Below are 25,160 nucleotides of genomic sequence, written 5' to 3' on the forward strand. Positions count from 1 at the left end.
ATATGTGTACCATTAATTTCTTTAATTGATTAGATAAAATTATACGACAAGTATAAAAAACCGTTTAATAAAAGTATAATGTTTGATCTAATTTTTCAATGACTATAATTATTAAGATTTTATTCCAAAGTAACCATTAGCATAATTTTATGTGTAATAATCTGTGAATTGAAATAATTTACATAATTGTATGGACGTAATAATATGTGAATTAGCATAATAATACGTGAATTGAAATAATTATCATAATTTTGTTAATCTCCTCTAATTATGGATGTAATACGTGTATTATCAATTTCGTTAACTGATTTGATAAAATTTATATTACGAACAACAATATTAATTCATTAGTTGTCATAATTTTTAAGATTTTATTCAAAAGTAATCAAATGAAATGCACGAGTAATTGACATTATCTGAAGTAAAAATATATAAAATTATCGTAAGAATGCAATCTCTATGTTTAATGACCATAATAAATTTAGATGTTAAATACAGTTGGTAATTACCACGGGTTATTTAGATGGTAAATAGTATATGGTAATTACCTATATAGATTAGCATATTAAACGGATTAACATATGGAACAATGTTATAAAAAAGGAAAGAAGCCTTTTAGATAAAATATATTAGGAATAATATCAATTAATTAAAATATCATAGGAATTTCTCAATTCTATATTTATAATTACCTTTATAAACAGATTTAATAGGAAAATTTAGTTACAAACTTATATTAAGAGTTATGGATTATTATTATTATTATTATATTATTATTATTAATATTATGAAAATTATATTAAGAATTTTAGATTATTATTACTACGGAGTATTATATTATTATTATTATTATTATTATTATTATTATATTAACATAATAGATTTTAAATCGAGGCTACAAAATTTAATATTATTATTTCATTTATTCAAGTATAGTAATCACCATTTTTTAACTAATAAGTGTGAATTGGTATTGTGCAATTAATGATAAAGATTAGTAATAATTGGAATCAACAATCAATGATACAATGACCCATGTTTAGCTTCCAATGCACCATTTTTTATAAAATGAAGAATTGGAATGATAAAACGAACAATTGGAATGAATAATTGAGGATTTATTCAAGTATAGTAACCACCATTTTTACCGAATTACATGAGCATCCGTAAATGGGGAAGATCAAGATTGCAAATTCTACAATATATAGATGAGCATCCGTAGATTGCTAGTTATTTTGCACAGTACAACTAAAAAGATGGATAGTTAAATAAGGTATTATCATTCAAAATCTTGTAATACAAAGTTACAATACAATGTTTTTCCATTAGAAATTACCAATCAAAGTAATGTGATTAAAATATATAATTATAGAAAACATTTGATTGTTCACTACAATCACTCTGAAAATTGTAATTTTACATACGTGATACGCCCATGGCAAAATTGGCCTAGCTACTTGAACCTTATCAGCAAAAATTAAAGCATATTGAGCTGTTAAAATCAAACTAAATCACAGTACTACAAAATACTCTATGGAATGCAGACTACACCATAAGGATCTCCAACATGCAGAATGAATCAACTAAAAATTAAATCATACCGCATACCATAACAATTCTACGCGTGTTAAAGTTCGATCTTCGACTTCGTAGAATTACAGATTATAGATCTCTAACTAATAGTGAAAGCACAGATATTGGTACGTTGTGAGAGAAGAGTCATTTCTCATCATTATATAGTGGAGGATAAACATAATATGGAAGATTTTTCAAAAGGAAAGTATAATTAATTTTAATTTTATGTAAATATAGATGATTGACATGTAAAAATTTGACTACAATATTATATAATTTTTTCATTCTAATATAGTTAATTACATGTCAATTATATAGATATATATAGATATATAGATATAGATATAGATTATCATATCACTAATCACCAATCACCAATTAATTAATTAATATTAATATATATATATATATATATATATATATATAAAAATTAATATTAATATTAATATTAATATATAACAATATTACCATATCACTAATCACCAATCACCTATATATATATATATATATTAATATTAATATTAATATTAATATATAACAATCTTACCATATCACTAATCACCAATCACCAATTAATTATTATTTTTTAAAATAATCACCAATTAATTAATTAATATTAGTATATATTAATATATTATATATTAATATATTAATATTAAGAATAATACCATATACCATATTATCAATTATCAATTATATATCACCAATCACCCATCACCCATTAATATTAACAATATTACCATATTATCATATTATCATTATCATATTACCATAATAATATTATAGGATGGATAATTAATAAAATAATAAATAAATAAAATAAACAATTTTACCAAAATACCCCTAAGTTTTGGGGGGAAAATTAGGGAGGAGGAAATTGTTTTTATATATAGTATAGATTAAAGCATGTATACTAATACTATATAAGATTTTATTATTAAAAGGATACCCGTATTCAAATATATATGGGGGAAGCTGAGATATAATAATGAGGTATTTTATCTCTATAGAGTATATTTTGAAAGAGTCATTATTAATCCTTGATAAGCCATTTAAATAAATTACGCTTATCACTTTAAGAAGGCATTTATTAGTTAGGAAAGTTGAAATTAAACTTTTTTAGGAATTTAAAAGGTAGGAAAACTATTCTCACATTTGGTAGAATCTTTGACTTAAGAATGTTTAGGTCAATAGGAATCATATTCCATTATATCAAGGAAGTTAAATCAGGGGTGAGATTCTTTTTCGTGATTTTCTGAGAATCGGCCAACTTTATTCAATTACATATTTATACTTTTTTGGTGTCATATTGCCATGTTAAAAATTTCTTATAAATATAAGAAATTTGATTGACAGATATATTTTTGAAAAATACTTCTTTTTTAAAAAATTTAATTGATTGGAAATTACCAACCGAATTCTAATATCAAAATTTGTAACCGATAAAATAAAAAGTTTGGTGGGAGCAAAGCAAAATTTGTAACCGATAAAATTAAAAAGTTTGGTGGGAGTAATGGAATCCACCAACGGTCCCACCTTTCCGGTCTCCGAGTGCGCACTAATTTTTGGAAATTTGATTGGAGAATAAGTGGAAGTTTTCACGTGATCTAAGATTCTATATGGTGCAGGGGTCACGTGCAGGTCTTAGCAAAAAATGGGAAAAAAAAGAAAAAACAGAACAATAACTTTACAAAGTATTCGGTGAAATTATAGCTCAAGATAAATAATTACATATATTTTTTAAAATATTACTTTGAATCCTTAGAATTTTATTTGGCTTATATAGAAAAGGACTGTCCAAAGGACCTTTTCAACAAAAGGCATACGATTTTTATTTTTTTTTTAAAGACAAGTCAAATTTAATTTCCACCGTATGGTCAGTCCACTTTTCGGACTTTATATTGTAGTGTACTGAGACCTAATTTCTACGGAGTGGTCAAAAGCCACGGGACATGGATTATGAACACCATGTTTAGGCTAAACCTTTGTCCAACGTTACATTCACCTTTGCTCTTAGTTTGAGTCTTTGAGAGACATTAGAAATAATACCGTACCCAATTTGTCAAATTCCAAAAGCAAATCTTGCCCCATACAATTCCTTGACTTGTATTACCTGTATTTATATTTTACTTTTTCTTTTTTTACTCCTTAATATATTGATTAAGTTAATTGTTAATTCTAAAAATGGTCTATTTATATTCTTTTTCTTCAACCCAATCAATGTTGATTATGTAGTGATCGAAAATAATGCTCTTTAAGGATACCAATGAGGCCAAGTTTGGAATGAATCATAGATAGTGCTTGTATATCGATGCTGACAATATAACCCTAGGGCATTCTCAATAGTTGGGGTTTTTGGGAGTTTTTGCAGGTATGATTATGGAAGAGAAAATGGGAGGAGAGAAAAAAGAAGAAAAAAATCTTTAAAAAAAACAAAAAAAAAATTACAGATTTACGCACCCGCGAGTGTGTGCTCGACTGGGCTCGAGAGTTGCGCCTCACGTGTTGTGAGGCACATCTTTTCTTCTCATGGTGGGGCCCACTTCACCGCCAAAAACTTCATATTTGTAGGAGAACCTCACCCCCTTCTCTCTTTTCACTCTCTCCTCCCTATTATCTTTCTTTTTCTCAAAAACCGTGATGAAATCACTACTGGAGATATGATATTAACTTCATATTATATATAAAAATTGAACCATTGCATGTACTCTGATGCTGCTAGCAAAACTAAACTACTCCCTATTAATTAAACTTCTTCGAATTGATCAATCGACCTGGCTATAACTGTAAAGCAAGATAAACCACATCTTCTAAGTCATCTAAATTAAACAAAATGAAACAATTTTTACTAATAACTCAAAAAAATTCCATTAGGATCAGCACTTTCAATTCCCTTTGTTTATAAACCACAACTTAGCTGGTGGCTTGGCAACCACTACGACTAGCCAGTGCTATATGCATTCATTGTCAAGAGTCTAAGACATATGCCTTTTGACCATTTATTTTCTCTCTTTTTAATCTTTGATCTCTAGCTAGGTTGTCCTTTGCAGAAAACAAGAAATGTGGGAACTTGGTAGTGGTACACGCATGAATCATAAATCATAATGGATTGGTATGTAGCAACAAATAAATGGCAGGCAAATTAAAGTTGAATGCATGCATGCATATATGACGACACGTACTGCAGCTTTCAAACAATTTTCTTAATATGGTTTTACTTTTATTTCGATCAATTCATTTACTTTATTTGCCTTCACGAAACTGAACATGTAAATAAAGATACATACTAAACATTATTGTAATATAATGGCCTTGTTTGCCTTATCGATCCGCGTCTCTTTATTAATGGCTAAGCTACTAAAGTTATTGTGAAGTCTATATCAATCCATATTGTATTTGGCCTAATTTTCTTTGGATGACAATGAAAACCACAATCATGCACTACTCGAGACTACGCAGTAAACCACACTACAAAAACATTGCGTGACGATAAGGTCAACTAAGAGGGTGTTGGGCTGTTGGCAAGAATTTAACTTATGACCTTTAGGTACGAGACCACTTAATTGATGACCACTCTTTTGAGGGCCATTCGGTCTAATTTGATGATAAGATTTGTGATAATTGTAACAACTTAATATGTTTATTTGAAATATATTTGTAAATTGATATATGCCCAATTTTAGTGGTTTAAAAATAACAACTTATAAAATTATTCCTATATTAAAGTAATAGGCTTCACACGTAACACGTTGCAATGAAAATGTGACAATACATTTGATGCGGGACCATTTTATAAATTAAAGAAATTGAAAGCTTGACAATACTTACATCAACAATTAAAAAATTCATATTGCGATTTCGTATAAATATATGAATGAAAACCGTTATTTTTCTATAAAAACTAATATAAATAAAATCTAGTAATTAATCCAAATGTTTCAAAAATTGCTATTTGACAAAATGTTTGTACGTAGTAAATAATACGTTAAATAACGTGACTTGTAACTAAAACTCAAACGTTAATAGTGATGTGGTAGCGTGTGTGTATGTGTCTAGTTTTTTTTTTTTTTTTTTTTGAAAACTAGTTTGTTGTTTCTTATATTATGACATATATCTCAATTCTCAGGTGGTATGTATCTTCAACGGTTGTGTAATAAAACAAATAATTCAATAAATTTTGCCAATTTGTTTTCAAGTTCCATTACGATACGTTACATATATAATATTTAGAGCCAATTAATCGCTTTAATTTGGCTGTAACCACGTACGATAATACCCCTAACGCAACGTAACCCTACTGGTATAGTACTGTATGGAGCTGGTTACAATAATAATAACAATAAATGTTACTTGCCTCAAAAGAAATCGTCATGTAAATAGGTAAAACACGATTATCGTACTTGAATGTTACGTTTTCAATTTTTGCTAATACTCTTTTAGTTGAGCTTGATGCACATAGATAGCCTTCTTAGTACAGTTTATCTCTCTTGTATGATTTACAAGTAGACTACTACACCTGAACGAAATTTATCCCGTGTACATTCTCATATTTGCCCGTCACCCTTATACTAACAATTTGCCCAAAATAATTATACATCCACTACTACTACTTATAACTTTTGATGCATGCACGTAGTAGTAAGCTTGATCTTGACATCCTCTTCCTCATTCCTCAACATATTGTCTTCTTTTAGTAAATTAATAAAGGAGAAGAAAAGCAGAAGGAAAGTGGAAAAGAAGTTACTTGAAAATTGGAGCAGCTAGCTAGCAATAAAAAGGAGGGATATTAGGAGATGATATAAAAGAAGAATGACTCATCAGCTTTTAGCAGAAAGAGATGAAACAAAGAGAGAATGGACTCGTTTATTTATTTTAACATTAAGTTAACTTATAATATATAATATAATCTATTTATCAGTTTAGAATTTCACTTAAATACGAAAATTAATTAGGTATTGTAACACCATATATTTCTTGGAGAGTTAAAGTACGTCTATTACAAAATAATCGAATTAGACATACACGTAAAATATGATGCGTGTAATGTAACTAATTATTAATTTAAAATTTTAATTGAGAGGAAACCTAGCTTATGTTGTGCACAAAACACTCGGCTGTTGCCTTGTAATGCAAACATGCATCCTAATATGCCTGACAGAACATTGATTTTGGATGCATATTATATAGTATTTTGTTTGTTTGGTCAAGTTGGTTAATTCTGCGTGTTTTGCACCAGGTCATCTTGGCCTGTCTTGTTTAATATTTTCTGGGGAGGTGGTCAACACGCAAAAAGTTTGTTTTCTTGAATTAGTCATTAATCAAATTATTATTATTAAATTAAACTCATTCTTTAAATTAAATTCAAAATAATTCACAAAATGAAAGCTAGGATTCCTAGGAAGTTTTGAGTAGACTAGGGTTTAATGAAGCATCTATGAATGGATCAACAATATATATATATTACACATTTTAATTGATTGGATGTCTAATTGACCACGATTATTGAATAAAAGAAATCTTAAAAATCTTTAATATTATTTATCAATAAAAAGCTAACATGATGAATATCATTGAATTAATTTCAATTACAATCATTAAAATATATTTAGAGTTAAAAATAAAAAATAAAATTTCGGCCACCTGTAAGTAATTGGAAAATGAGGATTAATTGGAAAACTGAAAAACTTTACGGTTATTCTTGTTTGACGAGGAAGTGTAATATTACATTAACTCTCATTTTTTATTTTATGTTAACTTGTTATGCTGATCATAGTTTTTATTCTTCCCTTTTTCTTTACCTGATAAATTTTTATTAACGTGATTACGTGACATCAACTCTACTTTATGAGAATACTCCTATCATCATTTTCTGACAAAAAAGGGTTATCTTTGGGGCCACTATTAAGCAAACAGACAAAGGACAGACTGTTTCTGTTATGTTTTGCCAAATTAATTACTTTGAATGGTTGCTACCAATATTCATGCAAGTTTCCTCCAAACCTGCCTAATTTAAGGAAGTAATATTGATTGATATGATTAATATTGATGAATAAGTAATTAATGTATGTGGAGCATGCTTGACTACAAATCTACAATAATTTCTTTCTTTCAAACAAAGAAAGTTTGCTTGACAACTACTATACACGTATGAGCCACCGATATACTTCTAAATATTTATGAGTTAATTTTATATATTTTTGGTTTCAATCACTTGGTTATTTATTTGGGGGCAATTTTAATCAATTTTTAATAGGCATAATAATTGAGTGTAACAAAGAATATGAATTTTTATTGATGTAATTAAAGTATTGATAGATATGTATATGTTAATCAGTTATATTGTATTATTAATTAATGCAATTACCTATTGAGAAAATATACTAAACATGCATGCCAAATGTATGATTCAGATGCGTGCATATATACCTCATTATTATTGGTGTATATGATATTATATTTTATAAGTCATAATCAAGTAAACAATACAGCCCACCAAAATGGATTAACAATGAAAATTATCTATACGTGCATCAGGTGCATGCCAATTGCCAATAAATTATATATTTATGGAATGCATGAGATACATGCACGGTGCATGCATGCCTTTTGTATTATTTTATTTTCATATCAAATAAAGTGATTAGATTGTGGATTTTGGTTAACAAAAACAATTTTTTTAATGACGAGAGAAATCCGGCCACATTAATCATTAGGAAGACCCTGTACGATGGGCGGCATAGTTGAATTCACATGGCAGAAAGGCTTTCAGATTTCACTTAACGAATGAAAAACCGACAAAACAATCCACTAAGAAGACCTAGTGCGATGGGCAGTAGAGTCGAATTCAAATGGCAAAAGAGCATGCTGATTTGACTTATTGAATAAAAACCAGACAAAACAATCTTCCATCCTTTTGTTTACAAGGCAAATAAAAACATCAAATGGAACCAACAGATTGGTTTGTGATAAGCAATTAAGCAGAGTCTGAAAACCCCACAGTGAGACTATAGTCAATTTATCTATTTCTGAGAAGTTGGCATTGCAAGAGATACTCCAGAGCCACCTGGTAAATCCTTCCATTGCTGGGTGATAGTCTTGATCTGTGTGTAAAAATGAACCCCCGCTTTGCCTACAAATCCACCGCGGTAAAGACAATACAGATCGTCACAAAGAGTATAGCAGACGTAATTGCCATATTTCTGAAAAAGTAGTGCAGTAAGTTTTTTCAAGAAAATGGTGTTACCGTAGAAGTTGAGGTCTCCAGCAAAGGAAGCCTTGGAGCCTGTGAAGGAGAAGAAGGGTAGAGGAACCGGAATGGGAACGTTGATGCCAACCTGAGGCAGAGAAGTGCGGTTCAGAGAAAAAACACGAGCAATCAAGATAGACTGTAACTATCGGAAAGCAACAAATGTTTCTGCCAACAGAAACATATATCTTTTTTTTTCCCACCTTGTGCTTCAGTAGGTTGAGAAAGTAGCTATTAACAGATACTAAATTATAACAGAGTGAGTCAGTAGTACTCAAAAAAAAAAAAAAATCCCACCTTGTGCTTCGACTCATATGTACAACCATAGTTTTATGTCTAGTTTAATCCATACATTAGTGTTTCGCGTATCTTTGCCATAACTGATTAGCTTCATATGCTATAGAATCATTTTCTTACCTGCCCTGCCTCGATCTCGGTTTGGAATTTCCTCGCTGCTATGCCAGATGTAGTGAATATAGCAGCACCGTTTCCATATCTACAAAAGCAGGGTGATGTTACTATAGATGCTCGTGCCATGAGTCTAGAATGTCGAGTTCCTAAATGAAAAGGATAGAGAAGTACTTGTTTCTATTGACAGTTCTTATCGCCTCTTCTAAGCTGTCAGCCTAAAGAGAAGCAAAAAGCAGTTTGTTACTCAACATGAAGTCGATAATAGCACGAACAACTTAATGTGCGTGGAATATAATATGCTAACCAACCTGCATACAAATGAGAACAGGCCCAAAGATTTCCTCCTGTAAAAGTCCGTATTTAGAATCATTAGTGTGCTATGATTTGAAGTTCACAACCTTTTCGGTTGTGTATTGTGTATATAAAAACTAAGAATTTCTTCCACGGTTGGGGACTATACCTTATAACACTCCATATCGGCAGTAACATCAGACAAGATGGTGGGGCCAATAAAATTACCCTTTTCGTAGCCTGGTACCTATTATCCAACAGAGAGAACAGATACATTCAACTTGATAGTTTTGATTACCCAAAAAAAAAAAACGAGAGAGAATAATATGGAGTAACAAAAAGAGCTAAGCGATACAATAGCAAGTAGAGAATATATGTAACTTATCTATGGGTGCGCTAACTGAATATGAAAGCATACCACAATGTTTCTTCCATCAAGCAATAATTTAGCCCCACTATCAACACCACTTTGAATCAATTTACATATTCGGTCTTTTGCCTGTGGTTGAAGGATGACGAGAACAAAATATTCATCAAAACAGGGACTTGGTTTATCGGATAAACAAGGACAGAAAGATACCAATTTGTACACGTTATTCTCTTTCCTTCTCATTTGGTTCTACAAATAGCCGTGTGCACATTATTGCTTTTACGGTTTTACCCACCTGTTTACTAATAACTGGTCCAAGGTCGGCATCAGGTTCTGTTCCAGCATTTACTTTAAGGGTTTTTGCACGTTCCACCAATTCCTCTATCCTACAAGGATTACAGACTCCTTGCATCATTTAAACTGATCCAACTTGCGGAAAATAAAGCTGAATGATAATGATTAGATGGTGAGTACCATGACTTTGATTCTCCAACAAAGACCACTGTACTTAGCGCCATGCATCTTTGTCCGGCTGCACCAAAACCAGCTGCAACTAAAGCGTTTAATGTGGAATCAATGTTTGCATCAGGCATGACAATGCCGTGGTTCTTGGCTCCCATGTTGGACTGAAGATATTTTAACGCTAGTTAGTGGAAGTATTCTAACCACTGACATTAGAAGTGAGTTAGAAGAACCTCCGCCCCTTTCCTTCTTACCTGAACACGTTTGCCTGTAGCCGATGCCCTGGCATAAATATGCATTCCAGCCTGATAGATAAAGAAGAAACAAGAATTGGTCAGAGTCATACATGTATACAAGATAATCCCCGAGGAAAATCAATGCAAGAGAATACAAGACTGGAAGGCTTTACTCACTGTATTTGAACCAACAAAAGATACGGCTCTGATATCTTCATCATCACATATAGCATTAACAATGTCCTGCAAGATAGTTGCATCGTGACTATCAGCATATGGCACGAACAACGAAAACTAATTATAATAATCACTTCTTTGGAGCAAAGTATACATGAGTGCCGTGAACAATATTTAGAACTCCATCAGGCAACCCAGCCTCCATTGCCAACTCAGCCAGCATCATGGAAGCACCTGAAAGAAAAATGCAACACAGAGGAAAGGGAAGAAATGGAATCAGCAAATGGAGCAAATACTGCAAAAGATGGAGACTACATACATTGCGGTTTTTGGAATAAACAGATTGACCTGGATCTTTCTCTGACGGTTTAAGAACAAAGGTGTTCCCACATGTAACTGCAACAGGAAACATCTGCAGACATTGATGTGCCAAAAAACGTGGTGGTAACTTGCTGAGAAATGTATTAAAACAGATAATACTGGCAAAAAAACAAAATAAGTTCCCAACTAAGTTGTTGCAGAGGCAATATTAATGAATCCCGTAGTTGCCAAGTTTCAGCAAGTTACATACCCATAAAGGAATCATTGCTGGGAAGTTAAATGGACAGATCCCGGCACAAACACCTAAAGGCTCTCTTATGCTATAGGTATCAATTCCATTTGAGACATTAGAAACATATTCTCCCATCTGTAACGTTGCCATCCCACATGCATGTTCCACCACCTCTTTGAAAGTGAAAAAAAAAAAAAAAAGGTTAAGAGAGCTGAACTCGGTCACATATATCCCTCAACTGATGTAAAGCAGTAATGCAGCCAACCTAAGCCACGGAATACATCGCCTTGTGCATCTTTCAATGTCTTCCCCTGTTCTGTAGTAACATTCAAGGCTAGCTTATCCTAGAGCAAACATTGCAGTAGCTCCAATCAACATATATCATAAGCAGAGAGAAAAAAAATTAATTCCTACATTGAGAACTTTAAGATCAATGACAACACTAACCATGTTCTTCCTTATAAGGTCTTGGTACTTTAACATGACACGCTGCCTTGTCGTGATAGGTGTGTTCTTCCATGACGGAAATGCCTTTTTAGCAGCAGAAACTGCAGACTTGAACTCCTCATTAGTAGTTAACGGTATCTGAGACACCACTTCTTGTGTAGCCTATTCCATTAATCAATCATCAATATAAGATACTACTTTGAAATAGAACAAAGTAGAAATGTAAGCTTAACTGATCCCACTTACTGGGTTTATAACATCAATTGATTCCAATGACTTCGAATCTACAAAGCTGCCACCAATCAAATTGGGAAGCCTCTGATAAACAAGACCAAGATTCATACATTAGCCCAAAATTATACTCTTTAACCTTCACACTAAACCTATCAGCTACACAACCACTGTTTCTCACATAAAGATTACAGCTTTACAAATATAGAGGGGAGGGAGATGGAGAACTGACCGGCGAAGTTCGATGCTTCCACGAGGGCTCAGCAGCGGTGGATAAATGAGAATTGGCAAGACAATACATCTGAGGACTCAAAGACCTCACTTTTCTAGCTGCAAAACACGCACAATCAATTTGAAATTAGGGTTCTGAACTTCAACTCCGAAGAAATTCATCAATGTCTTCTCCCACTTGCATCCACAGACACGCCTACCAAATCCGACAGTAAGGCGCATAAACACACACACACACACACACACACACTATGAATTAAAAAAGAAAAAAGAACCATTACCTCGATTGACGGCGAACTGCATCATCATTTTCACCGGAAATCTGTGATCGGAATCGATAAAGATGTCCCCCGGAGTCCTCTACCTTGCTTCTGTACTCAACTCTCTCACTTGGGTATGCCAATTTGGAGTATAGTAAAGAGAGAGTGAATCAAAGATTACAACTTTGGAAAATTTTTTAATTGGGTATTGTCACATTGAGCCGATAAGGATTAAGGAGTTGAAGAACATGAACTATAATAAGAGTTTCATACGTTTAAGGAATCTTTCATATTCATTATTTTGGGATATAACCAAACGATTAAATATTTCATTATTCGCTGCCTTTTGGGCCTTTGGCAGATAATGAGCAATCCACGTCGGATGTCAGTCAGCATCACATTGGGGAAATTGGGGTCCAACAAATACAATTATACAATATTAAACACTAATCAAATGGTCAAATCAGAAAATTACAATGATAATCAGCGACAAATTAGCAAAAACATGCACATATGACTTCAAAGAAAACAGACAGGAATCCTTAACAGATAATGTAATGTTTTTGATTGCCATCAGACTGTATGCGGGAGTGAAGAGCCTGCAGAGTGGCGGCTGTAACTTGAAGGGTACTCAAACTCCTGAATCTCAACATTTTTGATTCCAGAGAAATGGGAATTTGGGAAGGATAGAGCAGTGGGAAGAGTTGAGTAAACTGGTTTGGGCATCTTTGCTGGAAGGATGGGCAATTGGACTTGGAATTTTAGGCAATGTAAAGCTAGGCTTATTTTTGGTCGAGAGTTACTATCGGGGTGAGCACACCAAAGCCCGATAGTCATTAGCCGCTCCATTTCTTGTTTTTCAAAGTTTCCGTTTAGTTTTGGATCTGCGGCTTCTAGTAGTCTTCCCATTCCATACAAATCCCAAACCCAATCCACCAAGCTCTTCCTACCTTCTCGTTTATTGGCAAGAATTGCTTTTCGTCCACATGCAATTTCTAATGCCACGACTCCGAAGCTATAGACATCTGATTCTTTGCTGGTCTTGAACGTGATGTGACATTCTGGTGCTACATACCCTGGCGTACCTCCTAAATAGGTTTTCTCGGGTGTTTCTTCGTGGTCAACTGGCCAGGCCAATCCAAAATCACCGAGTCTAGCATTGAAGCTTGAATCCAACAGGACATTGCTGGACTTAATGTCTCGGTGCAATACACATTGTTCCCACTCTTCATGTAGATAGGACAAAGCTGAGGCCAAGCCTTGTGCAATTTTATACCTTAGCCCCCAATGCAAAGGTGACCTTCTCTTGAAGAGATGGGAGTCTAGGCTGCCTCCTGGCATGTATTCATAAACCAGCAGAAGCTCCCCATTCTCATGACACCAGCCGTGAAGTGGCACCAAATTTCTATGTCTCAATTGGCTGATGATCTTTACTTCTGATGTGTATTCCTCAATCCCTTGTTTGGAGTGGCTAGATACCCTCTTCACAGCCACATCCATGTTCAAGTCCCTTAAGAACCCGCTATACACCCCGCCAAATCCCCCTTCTCCAAGCTTACGCTCCTCCGAGAAGTTGTTAGTTGCAGATGCCAATTCACAGTATGAGAAATTTTTAGGCCCATAGCTAGCCATTTCAAACTCACCCACCATCACCGGACCAAGAATAATCTCATGATTCTTTCTTTTTGCTGCCCATTTCTTCTTGAAACAGGTGTAGATGGCTAAAGCCAACAGAGCAAGTAAAATGACAACACCACTACTCAATCCTGCTATCTCTAGTCTTTTCTTCAGTTTGTAATTATGGTCAGGACTTGGAGCTATTGATGGAATATGGTTAGGGGTTGGGCTAGTGGGAGCTGGAACAGGCTGATTTTGAGCAGGACTTGGAGCTGGGGATGAAACATTGGGCCTCAGTGAAGTGGAATCAAATTGCCACGACTTGATGTTGTTATTATCATAACACCCTTGAGTTGTAGCTGCGAAACCAATGCTAACAAATTCGGGCAAGTAATTGCTCAGATTAACGTTACCGCTAAGGTTGTTAAACGGGTCATCCCCGAACCCTGTAAAAACAACTTGGAGAATCGCGGAACTAGCATTATAAGTAATAGAAACATCATTAGTCATCTCCTCGGTAGTGTCACTCAGCCTTCTCTTGAAGATAACAGGCTCTAGCCTAGATATAATGTTTATACTTACATTATTATGGTCTGAGAATGTATCGAACACCACGGCAATGAAAGGATCTGGGGATGTCGGGTGAGTCTCATTCGAAAATAGCATTGTTTGGAACGGGGTGGAATTTTCAGCCAAGAAAAAAATCAGTGTATAACCATAATCATTATAACGGGGATAACCATTCTCATCATAATCTAAGTTGAAAGTGAAATTGGTGGCGAAATCGGCAAACTCTTTAGAAGTATTGTCCCATAGGTGGAACAGATCATGAACGTACCTTGCTCCACCTACTTGGTCATCATTTAACTCCGATACACATTCATTTGTGAGTTTGATTCCCTGGTCTGTGATGGATGCGTTTCCTTCAACTTGGATGTTCACGTTTGCGTCGTTTTGATCAATTTGAGAGAGATTAAATGAGAGTGAGAACACTAAAGAGGGAATAATAAGCACAAGGAAGAATCTGCACAAGGCTGCTGCCATGGCTTGGTGTAAGAATTGGGCTGAGATTCTAATTAAGAAACAGTAAAGTTGTGCTAACAAAGGACTGATAGAAAGAACATAATATAATATTTATTATCCAGCTTTAATTTCATTCTAAGACTTGCTAGTCCAGTTTATTCCAGTCCAGGCTTTACATTGACTACATTCTCATTTAATTCTATCCAGCTGTTATGCATGCATGCCCTATATACACTTCCACTTTGAAGAAGTCTCCAAATTTTTTCTTTTCCTGGAATTGCCGCCGCTGACATCAATTCACCTACTTTTCATAATAATACTAGGCATTGTATTGTTGCAAGAATAATGTTATTTTCCATTTCTTTGATTTATGGGGAAGTTCGTAGCAGCTACCAGAAGGGGCGCTCGGCGATAAAATCAATCTTGTGATCTCGGTAAATGACACTAGTAGTTAATGACTTAAACAAGAATGCTAATACACAACTTTTATGGGACTGAATTTGGAATCTTATGATTATCAAGCTATTTGTTTGTGCAACTGATTTTACTTCCTAACTAATAACAATGCAATACCCTTCTTTAGGATTCTTTGTTAACAATAAGCATTAAATTGTCAATTCTGAATGATATATTGAACCAAATTAAACTCTAACCAAGTCTATTATAAAGTCTACTTAAATTCTACCTTATTGACAATAAATTTAGAAACCAAAAAAAAAAAAAAAAAAGTAAAAACCGTGATTGCTGGTGACTGATTTATGCGTCACTTCTCCCTCTGACTTTTTACTTTATATTTTGGGGAATATATAGTTTTATACCCCTTGACATGATCTATTGACTATGAAAGATGCAATTGTTATATCATGGATCAGGGTTACGTTCACACTGTACAATGGAATTTAATTCATGTGTTGGTGTTTTATCTATGTTATGATTTTTTATGTCTTGAGTTATGAAATTTTATATTTTATGAGTATGAATTCTATACTTTTTTTTTTAGCACCTCTTCTTGGTATTCATAACACAACAGAAGAGGATAATTAGCACATATATCTTGGTACAACCTGAGACAAACCATATCCCCATGATGTAGCTCAATTTGCATACATTAAGTATTTACCTCAAAATGCTTACACATTAGTACCTACAACAATTAGAGACAAATTACCAAACAGGCACGTAGAAGTCATTGTTAATCTAGCAAACATGAATGTATGACTTCAAAGAAAACAGACAGAAATCCTTAACAGATAATATAATGTTTTTAATTAGTACAAGGGAGAAGAAGGGTGTTGAATTGGTGGCGTCAGATGGTATACGGGAGTGAAGAGCCTGCAGACGCTGAAGATGAAGTGAAACGTGAGTTTTGGCTGGAACTGGAAGGGTATTCAAACTCCTGTATCTCAACATTTTTGATTCCAGAGAAATGGGAACCTGGAAAGGATAGAGCATTGGGAAGAGATGATGAGTAAACTGGTTTGGGCATCTTTTCTGGAAGGATGGGCAATTGCACTTGGAATTTCAGGCAATGTAAAGCTAGGCTTATTTTGGGGCGAGAGTTACTATCTGGGTGAGCACACCAGAGCCCGATAATCATTAGTCGCTCCATTTCCTGCTCTTCAAAGTTTCCGCATAATTTAGGATCTGCAGCTTCGAGTAGCCTTCCCATTCCGTATAAATCCCACACCCAATCCACCAAGCTTTTCCTGTCTTCTCTTTTGTTGGCAAGAATTGCTTTTCGTCCGCATGCTATTTCCAGTGCCACCACTCCGAAGCTGAAGACATCTGACTCTTTGCTGGTCTTGAACGTGATGTGACATTCTGGAGCTACGTACCCTGGCGTACCTCCTAAGTAGGTTTTCTCGGGTGTTTGTTCGTGGTCAACCAACCAGGCCAACCCGAAATCACCAAGTCTAGCGTTGAAGCTTGAATCCAATAGGACATTACTGGACTTAATGTCCCTGTGCAACACACATTGTTCCCAATCTTCATGCAGATAGGACAAAGCTGAGGCTAAGCCTTGTGCAATTTTATACCTAAGCCTCCAATTCAAAGGTGACTTTCTCTTGAAGAGATGGGAGTCTAAACTGCCTCCTGGCATGTATTCATAAACAAGTAATAGCTCCCCATTCTCATGACACCAACCGTGAAGTGGCACCAAATTTCTATGTCTCAATTGGCTGATGATCTTTACTTCTGATGTGTATTCCTCAATCCCTTGTTTGGACTGGCTAGATACTCTCTTCACAGCCACATCCAAGTTCAAGTCCCTTAAGAAACCACTATAAACCCCACCAAACCCCCCTTCTCCCAGCTTATGCTCCTCTGAGAAGTTGTCAGTTGCAGATGCCAATTCACTGTATGAGAAATTCTTAGGTCCATAGCCAGCCATTTCGAATTCCCCCTCCATTGCCGCTCCAAGAATAATCTGATGATTGTTTCTTTTCGCTCCCCGCTTCTTAAAATAGGCAGAGATGGCTATAGACAGCACTGCAATGAAAACCAGGACACCAATACTCGATCCTGCTATCACTAGTCCTTTCTTAAGTTTTCTTCCTTTTGAGACCATGCTAGTGCCGGGACCTGGAGCAGGAACCGTGTATTGTTGTTGAGGAGGACTTATTTTTGGAGCTTGAGAGGCAGAAACATTGTTCGGCCACAGTGGAGTGGAATCGAACTGCCACGAGCTGACGGTGTTTTTCTCGAAGAACCATCCTGTTGCAGCTGAGAAGCCAACGCTAACGAATTCGGGCAAGATTTTTGTCAGATCAACCTTATAGCTAAGGCTGTCTGTCTGGTAATTGCCTTTCCAGGATCCTGTAAAATTAACTTGGAGAATCTTGGAACTAGCAATATAAGTTATGGAAGCAGTATTGGACATCCCTAGTGGAATTTCATTCAGCCATGGTTTGATTGTAACAGGTTCTAACATGGAATTGATGTTGATACGCACATTCGTCTGAGCTTGATTGGTCTGGTGTGAGAACGTATCGAACACCACAGCAACGAAAGGATCTGGCGGGGTTGATTGAGTCTCATTCATAAGGCCAAGACCGCCACCCTGAGTGAGAGTTACATTCAATGGAGTGGAAAAATTGGCCAAGAAAAATGCTAGTCCATCAGCATAGCCATTATTGCTACCATCTGAGCTGATGGTGAAAATGAAATTGGTGGTAAAATCAGCTAAATCTCCAGAAGCCCTGTCCCATAGGTGCAACGGTTCCACATACGTTGCTCGACTGGCTTTGTTCCTCATCAACTCCAATTCGGGTTCATTTGGTGTGAGTTGGATGCCCTGGTCTGTGATAGATGCATTCCCTTCGAGTTTGATGCGCACATTTGCATCACCAGGACCGATACTGGGAAGATCAAATGAGAGCGAACACACTAAAGAGGCAAGCAGAAGGAATAGAAAGGGGAAGATATTCAAGAATAATCTGCACAGGGAAGCTGTTGCCATGGCTTGGAATAAGAATTGGGCTGATAAAACCCTAACAAATAATGGTTCTAATATGCAAGGACTGAAGATTTAGACAGGTTAGAAGACTTGCTAGTCCAATCTTTACATTGACTATATTCTGGCCGGCCAGCTGGTATGCATGTATGCATGCAACCAGCTAGAAGGAGTCATCTATCTGTGTAGCTAATGCATGTTTTCTTTTCCTGAAATTGCCGCTACTGTACTCACATATTGTATTAATTGTTGCAAAAGTCTCCTTAAAAACATATTTACTGACAACGAAGTTTATGTTTACTGACAACTTTGGAAACGGAAAACCGTGATTGGTGGCGGTTGATTCATGGTCACTTTCACCCACTGGATTTTTTATTATATATATATATATATATACATATATATATATATGACAAAAACTTGTGTGGAACGAGTCGAATCTTTGATTAATGGTAACTCAGCTGAACGTAGAGACTAGACCTTTGTTTACTTCGTACAATGAGTCCTTTACTTTGAGAGGTTACTCCTACACTACTATTAGTGAGACTAGATTTCTATCTTTCTTTCCAAACTTTACCATGTGACAAGTTGAACTGCTCATGCTTGCAAAATTGACTCTTGACTCTTGTATGATTGTGGCTAAATTGTGCAAGGAGTGCTTGGAAAAGGTCTTGTCATTAAGAGAAATTGAGAATAGGATAACACCATAGCCACACTCTCACTAATTCAACTCACATTTGAGAAAAATAGGGTTAAAAGAGATTCGAACATCACATGTTTGATAAAATGCTTCAATGACCTTGAGTCACCAGCTGCATGAGAGTGGGGCTTGAAACTATTGAGAGTCCAATGATCACGAGAGTGGCGTTGGCACCTAGTAATATCTCTCTAGTTCCTTGTCTATGCATTACATGAGCTCTACCAAGACACACTATATCATCTGCACTTAAGTGGCATAGTCCAAACCCTTAGTTTTACAATTGATTGTTGATTGCCTTAATTAATTGCTTATGATACACATACACTCCATTCTATCATCAGTTTTACGCAACTGTCATAATACAACCAAAAAATAACCCCATATTACTTTTTTTTTTTTTTTTAAATGCAGGTAAAATGTTATAGAAGTAATATTGTTATATCCAATTGCTAATTAGCAAGCAGAAACATACAATTCATTGTTCATCTCCTAAGAATGTATACATGAAACCTGTCAATGAAATCAAAGCAGAAAGAAACATAGAAATCCATCCAAAAACAGATAATTTAATATAATGTTTTAAAATGGGTACAACATAGCAGGAGAATTAATGATGTTGGTACCCTCAGAAGTCAGAATGTATGCAGAACTGAGGAAGATGTTGAAGAACCTGTAGACACTGAAGATGAAGTGAAATGTGTGTTGCTGCTGGAATTGGTATGATACTCACTAGTGAACGAGACTGTACTAGTACACGTTGAGTAGACTGGTTTGGGCATCTTTGGTGGAAGGATGGGCAATTGCACTACTTGGGATTTTAGGGAATGCACAACTTCGCTAATTTTTGGGCGAGTGTCACTATCAGGGTGAGCACACCACAGCCCGATGACCATTAGCCGCTCCATTTCTTGCTCCACAAAGTCTCCGCATAGCTTAGGATCTGCACCTTCCAGTAGCTTTCCCATTCCATACAAATCCCAGACCCAATCCACCAAGCGTATGACATCTTCAGGTCCATTGCGAATAATTGCTCTTCGTCCACATGCAATTTCTAATGCCACGACTCCAAAACTATACACATCTGATTGTTTGCTGGTCTTCAATGTGAGGTGGCATTCTGGGGCTATGTATCCAGGTGTCCCTCCTAAATAAGTTTTTTGGGGTGCATTTTCATGGTCAACTAGCCAGGCCAACCCGAAATCACCAAGTCTAGCATTGAAGATTGAATCCAACAGGACATTACTGGACTTAATGTCTCTGTGCAATATACATTGTTCCCAGTCTTCGTGCAGATAGGACAAAGCAGAGGCCAAGCCTTGTGCAATTCTATACCTGAGCTTCCAATTCAAGGGTGACTTTTTCTTGAAGAGATGGTAGTCTAAGCTGCCTTCAGGCATGTATTCATAAACAAGCAACAACTCCTCTTTCTCGTGACACCAACCGTAAAGTGGCACCAAATTTCTATGTCTCAATCGACTTATGATCTTCACTTCTGATGCGTATTCTTCCCTTCCCTGTTTAGACTCCCTAGAAACTCTCTTGACAGCCACTTTCATGCCTCTTAGGGTACCTAAATAAACCCCACCAAACCCTCCTTCTCCAAGCTTCTGCTCCTCTGAGAAGCTGTTAGTTGCAGTGGCCAATTCAGTGTATGAGAACTTTTTAGCCCCACTGCCAGCCTTCTCAAATTCACCATCCATTGCTCGACCAATAGTGTTCTGATTATCGTCAATTGGCTGGCCAAGAATAATCAGATTGTCGCCTTTCGATGCCCATTTCTTCTTAAAACAGGTATAGATGGCTAAACCCAGCAGAACAACAAAAACTAAAACACCAATACTCAATCCAATCACTAGCCCTTTCTTGCTGCTCTTTTCTTCTGGGATGATGATTGTATGGTTAGTGGGAGGTGCTGGCTTAGAAGGGCTGGGTGCTGGCGGCGCAGAAACACTGTCCGACCTAAGCGGAGTGGAATCAAACTGCCATGAACTGACAGTGTTTTTCTCAAAAAGCCATCCTGTTGCTCCTGAGAAGCCTATGCTAACGAATTCGGGCAAGTAATCCCTCAAATCAACCTCGTAGCTAAGGCTGTCTGTCTGGTAATAACCATCCGAAAACCCTGTGAAGCCAACCCGGAGAGTCTTGGACTTAGCACGGTAAGTAATAACAGCATTGTTATCCTCCCCCTTAGTAATATCATTCAGCCATTCTGTGCTATTAGCGGACCTGTTCCAAGAATTGAGGTTGATACTCACATTTGTCATCGGGATATACTTCACGTTCGAAAAGGTATCGAACATCACAGCAACAAAGGGCTCGGGGCTTGTTACTAGAGTCTGGTCCATGAGGCCCAGGCCGCCGCCCAGAGTGGCGGTTTGATTGAATGGGGTGGAAAAATTGGCCAGGAAAAAGGCTAACCCATCAGCAAAGCTAGTGTTACCATCTGAGTCGATGTTGAAAGTGAAACGTGTGGTGAAATCAGCTAAATCTCCAGTGGCTTTGTCCCATAGGTGCAATGACTGCACATACGTGGCTCGGCCGGCTTTGTAATTCAAGACCGAGTTGCGTTCATATGGCGTGAGCTGGATGCCCTGGGTTGTGATGGATGCGTCTCCTTCGACTTTGATGCGCACATTGCCATCCGAAGGAGTAATACGAGAGAGATTAAATGAGAGGGAGCGCACTAAAGAGGGAAGCACAAGGAGCAGAAAAGCCCAGATATTCAAGAATCTGCACAGGCCTGCCGGTGCTGCCATGGATATTGGTATCACCAAGAACTCAACGTTAATCCAGGCAGCAAAGCAAGACTTTGCTAGTCCACGCCCCCACTGTTTTGAAGAAGCCAACTATTCGATCTGGTGGGTTTATTATTTTAGTGAAAGTAGCTAGCACCACTTGCGTGCTACTTGCAGAATATTATAAGCTGTACCCAATGAATATCCATGGTACTTGTCAGACTTGTGGCTATTTGAAAACTTCAAATTAGGTGTATTTTGAACAACTTATTGTTCCTCAAAACTATGGTTACATATCTTCCCACTCGGAGTACAACTTGGAGCTTTATGGTTATCAAACTAACACTCCGACCATCTTAACTCTGATTATCCCCTCAATTTATTTATATGCTTATAGTATGTAAGCTTGACTATTGTGACTAAACCTGATCTAGACATCTAGTTGCCCTAGTTCATTAGCCTCTACGTTTAATACATTATGGGCAATTGGGCATCTATTAATTTAATTAACACGCACCAACATTTCATGTTTTATCGTAGTTTGAGGAAACTATAATTACTTAATTAATTTGGTGGATTTTTATTTTCCTGAAATTATAACCACTTCCATCAATTCAGCAACTTGTAGAATATCACAAGTTGTAGCAAAGTCGTCGCTACTAACTTTATGATAATATTGTATCACCCAACTACCCTTTGAAATACATATTTTTTAGGGCAACTTCGGTCAAATCAACAAGGTCAACAAGGGAAATTCAACAAGCTGGTCATAAACCAAATGATCAAATCACAAAACTACAAATAACAATTAATAGCAAATTACCAAACAGTCACAGAGATGCCATTGTTCATCTAGCTAACATGCACATATGACTTAACAGAAACATACAGAAACCAATAACAGATACTGTAAAGTTTTTAACATAGAAGATAGGGAAATCAAAGATGTTGGTACCGAGTCAGGGCTAATTCTGCAATTCGCGATTTATCTTTACAGTGACTCTAGGAGCGGGGTTCTGTGAACTTAGGATTAGTCTGGCGAAACTGAGATCATGCTGGTACCATCAGGCAGATGTTGAAGAGACTGCAGACACTGAAGATGAAGTGAAACCTGTGTTGCCAGTGGAATTGGTATGGTACTCAAACTCCTGGCTCTCAACAGCTTGGGTTCCATAGGAATAGGAAGCTGAAAATGAGACTGCACTTGAACTGGTTGAGTAGACTGGCTTGGGCATCTTTGGTGGAAGGATGGGCAATTGCACTTTGAACTTTAGGCAATGCACAACTTGAGTGATGTTTGGGCGAGAGCTATTGTCGGGGTGAGCACACCAAAGCCCCATAATCATTAGCCGCTCCATTTCTTGCTTCTCAAAGTCTTGGCATAGCTTAGGATCTGCAGCTTCGAGTACCTTTCCCATTCCATACAGATCCCAAACCCAATCCACCAAGTTTTTCTCACCGTCGGGTACATTGTAAAGAATTGCCTTTCGTCCACATGCAATTTCTAGTGCCACGATTCCAAAACCAAAGACATCTGATTCTTTACTGGTCTTGAATGTGAAGTGACATTCTGGAGCTACGTTGATGGCGTGCAGAACACTTTTACATCTTCATTATGATGGCCACAATTCACATGCATGTGTTTTGTATTTACTGTTTATTTCTTTTTCCCATGCACTGTTATTTTCTATGTGATGTTTACCCTTCCCAACTTCCTAGCAGTTATTTCTCTTGCTTTCTTCCAGTAAGTCTATCTATAAAACCTCTTCTGTAAGCTTCTGATGAGACATTGAATATTTTATAAAGAATTATCCTGTGTTTTGTTATCTCAGCTTCAATTGCTCTTTTTCTCTTGTTTCGTCCTACATCAGTTTGGTATCGGAGCCATTAATCTCCTGGGCTACGAACGAGATAGCGATTTTTTTCCTCTCTATTCGTTGGTCTTGTAATGGCACATGGTAGCAACAACGGAGGAAACAATCAGACCACGAGCGGTGACCGTGGACTTGATGCTCTTTGGACAGCTTTTCAAACACAAGGAGAGAATGTTAACCGCGAGTTTCAAGAAATTCGCAACATCCTCACCAACTTATGCTTAAGACTCGATGGAAATGGTGAAGCCCCCGCAGCCATACCCCAAAGAAGGAACCAACCTCCGGGTGGAAGAGCACAAGGAGTTTTACCGTTGGGAAATCCACCCCTTGGCGATACAAATAGTAGTGACTCTGAAGATGAACTCCAAAATCAACATGCCCAAGTTCACAGACAAAATCATTATCGGCCAAAGGCTGATTTACCATGTTTTAATGGAAATTTGGATGTAGAAGCCTTCCTTGATTGGTGTTACGAGGTTGAAAAATATTTTGACATGCTGGATATTCCAGAGGACCGCCAAGCTAAATATGTTGCCCATAAACTACGCGGAGGAGCCGCTGCTTGGTGGGAGGTCACTCAAAATAATAGGAGGAGGCAAGGAAAAATGGCGATCACCACATGGAGAAAAATGAGGAAGCTCATGTCAGGAAGATTTTTACCCCCTGATTATCAACAACAGTTATTTCAAAGGTACCAAAAATGTTCACAAGGATCCCGAAGCGTGAACGAGTACACAGAGGAGTTTTATCGTTTGGGAGCTCGTTGTAATCTCTCTAAAACCCCAGAACAACAAACTGCCAGATATATCAGCGGGCTGAGGTTTAATATTCGGGAGAAGATGACATTAACACCTATCTGGTCTGTGGATGAAGCATTTAATATGGCGATACGAGCAGAAGATATTTTCATGCAATCTAACCAACGAAGGCAATATTCCAACTCTGTTCCCCGTGGACCTTCCGCACCACCCATGCAAGGAAACACCTCCAACCGACCTATTCCTATCTCACCCCACCCGACAACATCCAATGAAGTAGTGTCATTAAGGAATCATCCACAAAAACAAAATAATGACCAACCCACACGAAGTGTAGCACCGAACCCTTATGCGAAGCCCATGACGAGTAAGTGTTTCAAATGTGGGGAGCCAGGGCACCGTTCAAATGAATGTAGAGCTCGACGACCAGTTAACTTGGTTGCCGAGAATACTGATGACCTTACTGAAAGTGAGGAATGGAATGAGAATGTTGAAATTGCAGAAGAAGA

General features: G+C 36.6%; 4 protein-coding genes across 5 annotated transcripts; all 4 read right to left on the reverse strand.

Annotated features, from left to right (window-relative positions):
• Positions 1-8,418: 8,418 nt before the first annotated feature.
• Positions 8,419-12,767, reverse strand: LOC116033693 (methylmalonate-semialdehyde dehydrogenase [acylating], mitochondrial). Of its 2 annotated transcripts, none has more exons than XM_031276451.1 (19): positions 12,512-12,765; positions 12,232-12,329; positions 12,015-12,086; positions 11,769-11,930; positions 11,587-11,665; positions 11,340-11,494; positions 11,117-11,180; positions 10,923-11,002; positions 10,769-10,834; positions 10,610-10,660; positions 10,368-10,519; positions 10,189-10,279; positions 9,942-10,022; positions 9,693-9,770; positions 9,541-9,576; positions 9,404-9,447; positions 9,239-9,317; positions 8,819-8,909; positions 8,419-8,704 (listed from the first exon to the last, which is right to left on the reverse strand). In XM_031276451.1, the coding sequence occupies exons 1-19, from the start codon at positions 12,537-12,539 to the stop codon at positions 8,595-8,597; spliced, it is 1,617 nt and encodes a 538-aa protein (XP_031132311.1). In that variant the 5' UTR covers positions 12,540-12,765; the 3' UTR covers positions 8,419-8,594. The 2 variants fall into 2 exon arrangements, with proteins under 2 accessions (XP_031132311.1, XP_031132312.1); XM_031276452.1 differs by having other exon boundaries at positions 8,595-8,704; positions 12,232-12,426; positions 12,512-12,767.
• A 296-nt stretch (positions 12,768-13,063) lies between these two features.
• LOC116033414 (L-type lectin-domain containing receptor kinase IX.1-like) lies at positions 13,064-15,151 on the reverse strand. Its single transcript, XM_031276156.1, has one exon. It carries the CDS (start codon positions 15,149-15,151, stop codon positions 13,064-13,066), a length of 2,088 nt encoding a protein of 695 aa, XP_031132016.1.
• A 1,285-nt stretch (positions 15,152-16,436) lies between these two features.
• LOC116033415 (L-type lectin-domain containing receptor kinase IX.1-like) lies at positions 16,437-18,590 on the reverse strand. The gene has a single exon (XM_031276157.1). It carries the CDS (start codon positions 18,588-18,590, stop codon positions 16,437-16,439), a length of 2,154 nt encoding a protein of 717 aa, XP_031132017.1.
• A 1,125-nt stretch (positions 18,591-19,715) lies between these two features.
• LOC116033416 (L-type lectin-domain containing receptor kinase IX.1-like) lies at positions 19,716-22,040 on the reverse strand. The gene has a single exon (XM_031276159.1). It carries the CDS (start codon positions 22,038-22,040, stop codon positions 19,917-19,919), a length of 2,124 nt encoding a protein of 707 aa, XP_031132019.1. The 3' UTR covers positions 19,716-19,916.
• Positions 22,041-25,160: the final 3,120 nt, after the last annotated feature.

Source organism: Ipomoea triloba, chromosome 10, assembly GCF_003576645.1.
Source record: "Ipomoea triloba cultivar NCNSP0323 chromosome 10, ASM357664v1".
NCBI lineage: Eukaryota > Viridiplantae > Streptophyta > Magnoliopsida > Solanales > Convolvulaceae > Ipomoea > Ipomoea triloba.